General features: G+C 50.6%; 3 protein-coding genes across 3 annotated transcripts in view; 2 read left to right on the forward strand and 1 right to left on the reverse strand.

Moving 5' to 3' along the window:
• The window catches only part of LOC311033698 (exportin-T-like), a gene marked incomplete at its 3' end in the record, with an annotated part of 2,994 nt that extends 210 nt beyond the window's left edge, over positions 1-2,784 (forward strand). Inside the window, exon 1 of the mRNA XM_084041310.1 lies at positions 1-2,784. This exon is cut by the window's left edge and continues 210 nt beyond it. Coding sequence (XP_083897436.1) covers positions 1-2,784 — 2,784 coding nt within the window.
• The window catches only part of LOC311056069 (voltage-dependent T-type calcium channel subunit alpha-1H-like), a gene marked incomplete at its 3' end in the record, with an annotated part of 190,479 nt that overhangs the window by 132,337 nt on the left and 45,642 nt on the right, over positions 1-12,500 (forward strand). Inside the window, exon 20 of the mRNA XM_084072438.1 lies at positions 6,974-7,097. Coding sequence (XP_083928564.1) covers positions 6,974-7,097 — 124 coding nt within the window. The remainder of the gene's footprint in view (positions 1-6,973; positions 7,098-12,500) is intronic.
• On the reverse strand, positions 10,351-11,208 carry LOC311033708 (non-selective voltage-gated ion channel VDAC2-like; the record flags this gene model as incomplete). Its single annotated transcript, XM_084041321.1, has 1 exon — positions 10,351-11,208. The coding sequence occupies one exon, from the start codon at positions 11,206-11,208 to the stop codon at positions 10,351-10,353; it is 858 nt and encodes a 285-aa protein (XP_083897447.1).

Genomic DNA, 12,500 nt, shown 5'->3' on the forward strand with positions numbered 1-12,500 from the left:
CACGGCGGTCTGAGTGGCGTCCAGCGGCAGCTCCTCAGAGACACGCTGATGGAATGGCTCCGGCGCCAGACGACGACCGACGTCCAGCCGGAGAAGACGCCCTGCGTCCGCAACAAGGCGGCCCAGACGTTCGCCCTGACCTTCGTGGTGGAGTACCCGGCGCTCTGGCCCACGTTCTTCTTCGACGTCCTGTCCCTGGTGGGCCTCCACCCCCGCGGCGTGGACGTCTACCTGAGAACGCTCGCGGCCGTCGGCGGCGAGGTGGCCGACCGCGACCGCGACGGCCTCCGCTCGCCCGAGGAGACGCGCAGGAACGCGTCGATCAGAGACGCCATGCGGGAGCGCTGCGTCCCCGGCCTGGTGGAGTCCTGGTTCCAGATCCTGCAGACGTACCGGCGGTCCCGCCCGGAGCTCGCCCGCCGGTGTCTGGAGGTGGTGGGCGCCTTCGTCTCCTGGATAGACCTCGACCTGGTCGCCAACGAGCGCTTCGTGGGCCTGCTGCTGAGTCACATGTCCGCGGAGGAGGAGGAGCTGAGAGGGGAGGCGTGCGACTGTCTGTCCGAGATGGTCCACAGGGGCATGGACCCCGTGTCCAAGACCCAGCTGGTGGAGTCTCTGTGCCGGCTCCTGCGGTCTGCCGGCTTCTTCAGCGTCCAAGAACAGCAGGATGTGATCTTCCTGGCCAAGTTCTCCAGACTGGTGAAGGGCATGGGCCAGTCTCTGGCGCTGAGCTGGACCAAGCTGGTGAAGTCCGGCGGTGTGGCGGCGGGGGTCGAGACCCTGCGGGCGATGGAGGCCAAGGTCCCCCTGCTGCTGCAGCTGCTGGCGCACACAGACCGCCACGTCTCGGCCAACGTGGCGGGCTTCTGCTACGACTATCTGCACGTCCTCAAGCAGCTTCCTCAGCTGACGGAGCAGCAGAACGCAAACATACAGGCGGTCACGCTGGTCGTCATGAAGAAACTCGCTTACGACTACGACGAGTGCGACTTTGAAGATGAAGGAGAGGACGAGGACGTCGTGGAGTACAGGAAGCAGCTGAAGATGCTGTTCGATCGCCTGGCGCATCTCTCCCCCGAGATGCTCCTGGAAGCCGTGCGGCGCGTCTTCACCGCCGCCATGCAGAACTGGCGGACGGCTCCGTTCGCGGAGGTGGAGGTGGCCGTCAGACTGCTGTACATGCTGGGAGAGGCCCTGCCCGCCGCGTCCCTCCACGCCCACTTCTCCAGGGACAACGCGGCCAAGGCCAGCGGCGGCCTGCAGGACATGATGAGGACGCTGGTGTCCTGTGGCGTGAGCGGCCATCCCCACGCCTCGGTGTCTCTGGAGTTCTTTGAAACGGTCGTCCGCTATGACAGGTTCTTCGTGGCGGAGCCTCAGCACATTCCCGACGTTCTGATGGCGTTTCTGGACCAACGAGGACTGAGGCACGGCAGCGCTAAAGTCCGGAGCCGGGCGGCGTACCTCGTCTCCAGGTTCGTCCACGCCCTGCACAAGCACATGGCCGCCTTCGTCGAGGACATCCTGTCCGGGATGCGAGACCTGCTGGAGCTCACGCCTCCCGAGAACCACGACGGCCGCCCGGCGCCGCCGCTGCTGACCGGCGACGACCAGCTGTTCATCTTTGAGACGGCCGGCGTACTGATCGCGACCGGCGAGAGCCCGGCGGAGAGGAGACAGGCCCTCATGAGGAGCCTGCTGTCCCCGCTGATGGACGCCTTCCGCCTCCTGTTGGCCCAACTCCCTCGGGAGGTGGTGGCCGAGAGGCAGGCCGCCCTGGCCGCCTGTCTGAGCCGCGCCGTGGGCTTCGCCGGATGCACCAGCAAGGCCTTCGGCGACCGGGGGGCGACGACGGCGAAGCGGCGCGGCTGCGCCGAGGTGTACCGCGACTGCCTGCGCACCTTCCTGCCCGCCCTGACCTGCCCCGTCCAGCGGGGGGTGCTGAGGAGCGCCGTGTGCTCCTTCCTCCGCCGCATGGTGGTCTGCCTGGAGGAGGAGGTGCTGCCCTTCATCCCCGCCGCCTCGGAGCACCTGCTGACCGGCGACTGCGAGGCCGCGGACCTGCAGGAGTTCGTGGCGCTGGTCGCTCAGATCGCGGCCAAGTTCAAAGGCCGGGTGTCTCCCTTCCTGCGGCAGGTGTTCACGCCTCTGGTCCGGGCCGTCTTCCGGGCGCTGGCCCGGCCCGCCCAGGACAACGACCGCACGGCCGCCCTGGAGAAGCAGATGCTCAGGCGGAGCTACTTCTCCTTCATCCAGACCGTCGTCGTCGGTGGCGGCGGCGCGAACGAGATCCTGGCCGAGCAGGGCGCGGAGAACGTGCAGCGGGTGCTCTTCACCCTGGTGCAGGGGGCGGTGGACTACCCCGAGGACCCCGTGGCCCAGAAGACCTGCTTCACCGTCCTCTCCAGGCTGGTGGAGCTGTGGGGAGGAGGGCGGGAGGAGGACGCCGCCGGAGGAGGAGGAGGAGGAATGGCCGGCTTTCCCGACTTCATCTACAAGCACGTGGTTCCGGCGTGTTTCGCCGCTCCGCTCGCGCCCGCCTTCGACCTGGCGGACGCGGCGACGGCGGCGGCGCTGGCGGAGTGCTCTCTCACCCTGAAGGCCGTCCAGGTGAAGCGAGGGGCGGAGTTCACCCGCTTCCTGCTGCAGGACTTCCTGCCGTCTCTGCGGATGGAGCCGGAGGCGGCGCAGGAGCTGTGTCACGTGCTCCAGCAGCCCGACCTCAAGGTCCTAAAGAGCTACGTTAAGGCCTTCTTTCAGAGAGCTAGGACCTCAGGGTCCTAAAGAGAGCTACGTTAACCCATTGAGACCTGAAGCCGATTCTACATGTCTCCTAAATCTCAACAGTTTTCTGAAAAATGTATGTTTCTATATCAGTGGTGCTCAATCTTTTTCATGTCAAGGACCCCCAACATTATATGTATTTGGCCGCGGACCCCCATCAAAATATTTTGTTCCAGGGACCCCCAAGAAGCAAAGATTTGAGTTAAAAATGTTCGCTTTAGAAATATATATATTCAAAGATTTGCACACATTTTCACGATTTTTCAAAAATAGCAGATCTACAAGCTCGTAGCGCGCCAAAGTGTAAAATAATGCTTTTTAGCTCAAATCTGAAAATGACACAGTTCCAGGTCTTAAAGGGTTAAGGTCTTCTTTCAGAGAGCCAGACTGTAGAGCCAACCTCCTCTGGAGCACGGGCCCACCCGTGTGAAGTGGTCAGATGGGTGGGCCATGTTTTATTTCAATTATCAAGTAGCTTTAAGTTCTTATTCATCTGCAGCTATGTAATGAAAACTACATTTTAGAACAAATTACATGACTTATTTTTTTCACATCATTCTTTAAATATTAATATAGTCATTAAAATGTTATTATTGTTTTGGCAATTATTTAAAACTTTAATAATCATTAAAATGGTAGTGTTTTGGCAATTATTTGGCAACTATTTAAAAACTTAACCCTAAAGAAGCTGCTAAAATATAACTTTCACAATGTACGTATAGACTAATGAATTTGATGTACAGCAGTGGTTCTCAAACTTGTTCATGTCAAGGACCCCCAAATTGACACTTATTAGCCCGCAGACCCCCATTTGAAAAGATAAGCCAGGGACCCCCATAAGAGAAGGTTTTTTTTACGGCTCTTGCAGTGATTCTCAACCATTTTAATTTCAAGGACCCCCAGTTTGACATGCATTAGGGCTACGGACCCCCATTTAATGGCATTTCTATCTCTGGGACTCCAATTCATATTGTGAAATCAATGTTAATGTAACTCTCAGAGTTACAGACCCAAAAGGGTCCATTTGGTTCCTGTCCATCATTTAGCTGGGGACCCCCTGGAACCCCCTCAAGTACCCCTGGGGGTCCCCGGACCCCACTTTGACAACCAATGATCTACAGTATATATATATACAGTAAGTATAAGATGCAGCTACCATGCAGACATAAATAACTTCATGTTTTTGTTACTTAGGACTGCTTTTCTTTTTAGGTTTAGTTGTAGGTTTTTTAATCACAAAGCTCAGAAACATTGTGCAGAATCTGCTAGCTCACTCCCCGGGTTTAGCTATCTGCTGTTTTTTGCTAAAACTAACTTATGATTTAAGTTTCGTTTTGGTTTTGTTAAAAAAGAAAAAAGCGTTTCAGTTAGATATGTTTTTTGGTGAAGCCTAGTTTTTATTTTGAATTTTGTTTTAGTTTTTTTCTGTTTTTCGTTATTTTGTTTTGTTGTTTTATTTCACTATAATATCCGTGGTGTGGAATGTCTCTCTGTCTTCACAGAGGGTCTGCTTGCCCACACCTCTATGGATTAGTCACCCCATGGAGACTATTTATTTTGTTCTTGTCTCATTCCTAAGACCATAATTTGATGCCCAGCGGCCCGGTAGGCACCGGTTCCGGTAGGAGACTCAAGGAGACTCTTTGTGTCTCCTACCGGAACCGCTGCCGGTCATCAAATTATTGTCTTAGGAATGAGACAAAAACAAAAGTCTCCATGGATACTAATGGATAGAAAAAAAAGTCATTTCGGGGGGGAACATATCCTACATTAAAATTGTCTAATGGGAGGGAGGGTGAACCGGCCGGCCAGATCTCTGGCGTCATTTTCCTGAAGTGAACATTTGTAACTCAAATTTTTGCTTCTGGGGGGTCCCTGGAACAAAACATTTTGAGATGGGGGTTCGCGACCAAATACATATCATTTTGTCACCTTGCTAAACTAATGGCCTAAGTCATTTTTTGAGGAAAATTATATTTTGGCCTAAGTCAGCTCCTCATGACACTGCCCATCTCCTAATTGAAAAGGATGTTCACTCCCCTTTTAGTATAATGGCCTAACTCCCTAGTGTGACTTAGGCAAAAATAGGCTATTTATTTTGGCCTAAGTCACATGGTTTTGTGACTTAGGCCAAATTATTTACTGATATACTGTAGGCCATTTTTAGCGGCGCTAGCCGCTCTATACCTTTAGGTATAGAGCGGATATTAGCCCTCTATACCTGGCTTTTGCGTCAACGTTCTGATTGGTCAGGCTCGCCAAGGTTCTGATTGGTCAGGCCCGTCGAGGTTCTGATTGGTCAGGTCCGTCGACGTTCTGATTGGTCAGGTCCGTCAACGTTCTGATTGGTCAGGCCCGTCGAGGTTCTGATTGGTCAGGTCCGTCAACGTTCTGATTGGTCAGGCCCGTCAAGGTTCTGATTGGTCAGGCCCGTCAAGGTTCTATTTAGTGCCACTGGAAGCCTTGAAATAAATTTACAGAGATTTAATATTGTTTCTCTAGTATTTCTCTGTGTGTACGTATGTCCGTGTCTATGTCCAGGTGTATGTCCATCCTTATGTTCGTCCTCTGTATTCTTATTAACTGGGGTATAAACTAATATTGATATTATATATTAGATATTAATATTGAAACACATATCTATGACAAAATATATCAAAGGCGCCGCTACCTTCACACAGGTGTGATTTTTTACAAACAGTCAGCCTAATCAAAATCATTCGACACCTAGTCGCCACCTATTCATCATTGGCTGTCCTGGCTGTCCTTCACTCCTTTAAGCCAATGGGGACACTTCCCCTTCGGCCCGTCCTTTCAGCCAATGGGGAGACGGTCCGTCCTCCGCAGTAGCCGCCCTCCGCTCCCCTCATTGGCACTGCAACAGTTGCACTGCTGCCTCAGGGAGGAGAGTTAGCCTAAATGCTAGCGTGCTTCATTAGACCTAGTTTGGCTATTAAGTTATTATTTGGCCATGTGCACACTGACTTCAATCTTCGCTATTGTTGGGAAGACCCGCGTGGTGTCACCAAAATGTTGCCACCGCTTATATAAAAAACATTATTAGCATTTAGCGTCGCATATTCAATGTTGCCAGGTTTGTCGAGAAACAAGCAATCGGAAAAACAAGTAATCAGGTCTATGAAAACAATCACACACACACACGCACGCACGCACGCACACACACACACACACACACACACACACACACACACACACACACACACACACACACACACACAGAGCACCTGGTAGCATATGACTTTTGTCATTTCGTTCTTGTTTTTACAATGTTTTTGGCTTAAGTCAGATGTAATCCTATTTAAACCTATTTAAATCTCTTATCTAACTATATAAATGGCGAGCAACTTCCGTGCCCTCGGTGTCCACACCCCACAGCTCTGTTATCGACTAAACACAACACCGTCAGACCACATGTCGCCAACACTGTCGCCACGGCGGGCGGCCTGAATTTACGTTTCGCGTAGGGCACCTGGCATGCCTCACTACACCGTTCCCACCTCGCAACATAATTAATTCTACTCACCAAATGTCGGACACAACGGAAGTGGAAGCAGCTTCCTACCGCTTACCGTGCGTACCACCGAGGCCAACACAACACGACGGCCCGCCATTGAAAATCCCCAAAACAACAAGAGCACGTTGCTCTGCTCTGCTCCACACACCAGCCTAGGTTCATGACACCAAAGGATTAGCCAGTGATGTCATCATTACTGGTCAACACACCAGGCTAGGTTCATGACAGCAAAGGATTCGACAGTGATGTCATCATTATGCAACCCGGAAGTACACATCGCCGGCATTGGGATGCCAGGTTGGGATGCCACGCCAGAAACAAGCAAGAACCTGCATGATTTTTTTTTTTTTACCGTTTCGAGATTTTCATCCGACGACTTTGGCGCGGACCACCAGGGGGTCCGCGGACCCCCTGAAACCTAAAAAATATTATTTCTTCCCAATTTTTTTCTCAATTTTTTTACTTTTACATTACAACTTTTTTTTTTTTTTTTTTTTTTTCCCAAATGTTCATCCCATATATACACGCGCCCACGCTGGGCCCCGTGCGCGGCTTGGGGTTTCGGGCGGCCGTAGGCCGCCCGGACCTCTAGTGTTACATAACTGACAGTGTTATTTTTGGGATCTGTTATATTCTGTCTGTCTGTCCCTGCAGGTTCAGGCTGTGGTGTCAGAGGGTGATTGAACACAAGATGTTTGATCACATCATCCTGCTGTTCATCTTCTTAAACTGCATCACCATCGCCCTGGAGAGACCCGACATCCAGCCACACAGCCTGGTAACACTCACTCACACACACATACACACACACACACACACACACACACACTCACACACACACACACACACACACACACACACACACACACACACACACACACACACACACACACACACACACACACACACACACACACACCTAGCCTACCTTATTTAACCCATTGAGACCTGAAGCCGATTCTGCATGTCTCCTAAAGCTCAACAGTTTTCTGAAAAACCTATGTTTCTATATCAGTGGTGCTCAATCTTTTTCATGTCAAGGACCCCCAAAATTATATGTATTTTGCCACGGACCCCCATCAAAATATTTTGTTCCAGGGACCCCCCAGAAGCAAAGATATGAGTTAAAAATGTTCCCTTTAAAAATATATATATTCAAAGATTTGCACACATTTTCACGATTTTTCAAAAATAGCAGATCTACAAGCTCGTAGCGCGGCACTCGGTGCCGTGCTATGAGCTTGTAGATCTGCTATTTTTGAATAGCCCAAAGTGTAAAATAATGCTTTTTAGCTCAAATCTAAAAATGACACAGTTCCAGGTCTTAAAGGGTTAAATCCCATAGGGAAAGCTTAGCATCGCGTCAAATAAGAACCGTGTTACAAATGAACAAATCAGCCGATTCTGTGAGGTGACTCTTTATGAATTTATGATATAGAACATTTGATCACGTCTGTGTTTGGAGAAAAAAAAGTCCTACTCTTTGGATAAATTAGTACATTTTCACTGTAAATCCATAATATTAGTAAACTCACCTGGCTAATTAGTTTATTTCTGGAACACAGTTCTAATATGAGAAAAAATAACTCCCTCTAGTTTAGTTTTTCAGTCAATTTTTCGTTTTATGTCATTTATTTCAGTCCCTCTAGCGCGTTGGTTCTCAAAGTGGGGTCCGGGGACCCCCAGGGGTACTTGAGGGAGTTCCAGGGGGTCCCCAGCTAAATGATGGATAGGAACCAAATGGACCCTTATGGGTCTGTAACTCTGAAAGTGTACAAATGGAACTCTCAGAGTTAAATTAACATTGATTTTACAACATAAATTGGGGTCCCAGAGATGGAAATCGGGGTCCGTAGCCTAATGCATGTCAAATTGGGGGTCCTTGAAATTAAAATGGTTGAGAATCACTGCTATAGGACAATCTTCTCTTATGGGGGTCCCTCTTCTCTTATGGGGGTCCCTGTCATATCTTTTCAAATGGGGGTCCGTGGGCTAATAAGTGTTCATTTGGGGGTCCTTGACATGAAAAAGTTTGAGAACCACTGCTCTAGCGGCAGTGTTAATGTAAAGAAATGACTTTTACTTTAATTGTTTATTTGGACAGGGCAATGCATATTTATGGACGTCACATGGACGTAAATACACCGGATTTAGCAAAGATGTTTTCATCCGCAGTCCTCACAAAAAAACATAAAGAAAACATCAGAAAACAAACAGACAAACAGTGGAATACATTCACATAACATGTTAAGATATATGTTTGTGAACGGAAATGACGAACAGGTGACAGCTTCCTGTCTGGGATTTGAGGTGTAATCTGTGGAGGTCTGTTGGTCCAGGAGTTGAATAGTAGATAGTGATACCACAACGAAATGAATGGAGTCAACAGTGACATAATGAGCAATGATATACATTAAAAAAATACAATAAAATAAATAAATACAGTGATATAAATAGAAAACACAATTAAACTAATGAAAAATACAATTAAATCCATAAATGCATTTGTTTATTTCAGTGTGTTTATTATTTATTTCATTATGTTTTTGTATGTTTCATTGTGCTATTTGTTGTTTGGTTTTTGGACCAATGGACTTCCATAGGAATCAGCGTTTGGTTGGCAGTAAAATGAATATGACGGTGTCTTATCCATAATGAACTTCAGGTGGACAGGTGACCACCGAAAAGGTGGGTGGATGGATGGCTTAATTTGGAGCATGCAGGGGCCTTAACTCTTTGAACGCCATCGATGCGTTTTCGAGTCAATTGCCATCCACGCCGTCGACGCGTTGATAGCTGTTTTCATTGTTTAATTGGCGATCGCGCTGTTCTTTGTAACTTCCACCATCAGGTTCCCTTTGCACTCACTCCACACTCACCCGGATGCAGAATTAACGGGTTCCGTTCCCGGTTCTCGGTTTTATCTTGAACATTTTGATATTTAGGCCAAAACAGGGCAAAACACGTTTTTCCACACGGTATAAAAAACGAACGGAGAGCTCCGGTTACAGCCGGGATACGTCACAGCCAAACGGATATGACGCCCGAGCCTGGTTGGGAGGCGGAGAGAGAACGGAGAGAGACAGAGAAAAAACCTAACTCTTTGAGTGCTGGTCGATCTGTCGTGTGTGTTTATAAACACAGCCAGACAAACGATTATAATGGATATAACAATTCTGTGACCGGTTGAAAAGGTTATAAAACAGAAAAAAAGTATATTATGGAAATACTCTGACAGTCAAAGAGTTAAGGGTCAATTTGGACCCCTTTGTGGTCCCCGGGGCCCGATGTTGAGAAACGATGTTGTGATGGTTGTTGCTGTGTTAACGGTCAAATAAATGAGAAGAAACAGTCCTTTGTAATTCCAGGGCTGGGAGGCGTTGGACAGAGCTCAGAGGCTGTAGGGTTTAAAGCCAGACGGCAGAGCATTCATTCATTCACTCTTGGAAGTGAAGCCAATACGGAAGTTATGCAAACGTTGCAGTTCTCATTAATGACCTAGAAGGTGGCGCTGTTTTCCCCTCCTCCGGCTCCTCCGGCTGCAAAAGAATTACCATTCCATTGGAGTGGATGGTGACTTGACGTGACTTTATACTTGGTTTTATTACCTTTAATAAGCCTTTTCATGAAGACTAGACTCGCTAGTTTCACGTCCTCTTCCCACAGCACGACATGCGTCAATTATGGTCCCATTAATACATTTTTAAATTGATGATAAAAAGCAGGGTTCTTTTTCGTGGCTTGTGATTGGGTTCTGCTGAGTGAAGACCCACCCTCGCTCCCCCGTCCGGCCAATAGCATTCGTTTCCCGTTTCCGAGATGGTGGATTTGAATTAGCTGAAATAGTGTCTTCAAAACGGCCTCAAAACGTCACGGCTCCTTCGCCCCAATACGGCCTGTGGTTAAAGCCAAACAATGTGTGAGTAAGTGTCTGTGTAGCATCTAGAAGGGAGACTGTTTGAGGTTTCCTCACGTTTGGCCTCTTTCCCTTCTTCCCCCGGCGCCGTGTGGCCTTCCCTCTCTGGCCCTCGTTACCCCTCAAACTCCAAGCCCATGCCCACCTTGTGCCCGCCGGCGTTGAAGTTCTTCCCGTCGATCAGAGCCGAGACGGTGAACTTCACGCCCGGCCTCAGGGTCTGCGTGTAGCCGAGTCCGACCAGACACGCGTTGTCCACCTTGGCGCACAGCGACACGTCCTTGTCCAGCTGGTATCTGGTGGCGATCCCGAGGCGCGAGCTGTCGCTGCCGACCGTCCAGGTCAGGCCGACGGCCGTCTGGAGGTTGCTGTTCACCTTCTGGTAGATGGAGGTGTTGAACTCCATGCCGTCGTTGACGGAGGTCAGGAGCTGGCAATCCCCGGCCCTGTATCCCAGGGAGAAGTTGTTCTGGGTCAGCTGGGAGCTGGCCGCGTCGAAGGTCATCTGGTAGCCGGCCAGCAGGCCCTGGTAGCCCAGCACGCCGGCCGCGTGGAGCGTGGGAGCGCCCGGGGCCGCGAGAAAGTCCAGGTCGCAGCCCGCGTTGACGTAGGAGCACCGGTAGCCCGTCTTCAGCGTGGCGCTCTTCTTGCCCGTGTTGGGCACGAAGGACGTGTCCAGGCCCAGCCTCAGGCCCTGGGCTAGCCGGTCCTCCATGGTCACCTCCGTCTTCAGCTGGTTCTCCGTGTTCCACCGGTGTTGGAAGCTGAGGCCCAGGTCCTTCATCTTGTACCTGGTCTCCAGGTGTCCTCCAGAGATCCCTGTGTCCAAGTTGTTGGAGCCTTCGGCCCTCACCTCGAACCCACTTTGGCTCTTGCTCTTCACGTCAAGCTTCACGCCGCCGAAGCCGAAGCCCTTGATGAAGAGGTCTTTGGCGGCTTTGCCTAGGTCTTTGTATAGGGGTGGAAAGTCCATCGTTGCCTCTACGCTATGGGACAGGGTGGCAAAACAATGGAGTTATCAAGGATAATTGCTCGAGAAAAATATTGTGCGCTAATAGAGTTCTGCTGTGCACGCTTCCACTTATATAGGTGCAGTGTGGCAGATTGGCCAATCAGGGACGCCGATGCCTACCCCAGGTTCTATATATCCTCCTATAATTTGACTAACCTCTGTCTGTCTGTCTGTAGTCGTCTCTGTAGTCGTCTCATGGTGAAGCTACCCGGTTCTCCTCACTGGCTGGAGCAATTGCTCTGATTTTGCACACAGCCATTGACCATTACCATCTGAACTGAACTGTGAAGCCCGTTTTTCAATTCCATCAAATCTCAGCTTCTTATTAGCGTTTATGTGTCAAACAATGGGAGATCACGTTGCCAGGTTTCGCGCGAGAGAGCGTGTGTGTTTGTGTGTTTGTGACGGGACCCGGGGGGTTCCGCGACGGGGGGGGGGGTGTTGCCCGTGGGGAGGGGTGACCGCGGGGGGTGCCGCGACGGGACCCACGGGGGGAGGAGGGGGGGGGGCGGCATGACGGGACGCGCGCGGGGGAGAAACCGTGCGACAGGACGTGCATTAACCCCAAGTTTGCAACTACTTTGGCCTGCGCCCTTCACCGGGTATGGTCTAGTATGGAGATAACTAACATACCCAGCTCTGACATCATGACAACCTCGCCTGGAGGCCCACATATGGAGCTAACCCAAACATCCAGGACTGACATCATAGAGTAGACCCACCTTTGGGCATAACTGTCATCGCCTGCTCCATATACGGACATGACTGACATCACCATGAAGTCACTAGCACCGCGGCCAAGCGTATAAAGGCAAAGGGACCCCCGGGTTAAGACAGTGTCCTCAGCGACGCTCAAAGATCTGCTTAATTCTCTCCAGAGTACAAGGACGATTAGCTGGGCTTACAACCCAGTTAGTCACCAGTGGCTCTTGAGTCTTTCTTTTAACCAACCAGCCGATTTCTGTCTGTCTGTCAGTCTGTCTGTCTGTCTGTCTGTCTGTCTGTGTACGCACATGTGCACATGGTAGAGAGAGACAGAGAGAGAGAGATAATTTACAGCCTCACAGCATGGTGGTAACACACCTGGGAGCGCACACGCACACACACACACACACACACACGCACACACACACGCACGCATGCACGCGCACGCGCACGCACGCACGCACGCACGCACGCACGCACGCACGCACGCACGCACACACACACACACACACACACACACACACACACACACACACACACACACACGC

Source organism: Gymnoscopelus microlampas (assembly GCF_963454915.1).
Source record: "Gymnoscopelus microlampas genome assembly, chromosome: 2".
Classification (NCBI taxonomy): Eukaryota; Metazoa; Chordata; class Actinopteri; order Myctophiformes; family Myctophidae; genus Gymnoscopelus; species Gymnoscopelus microlampas.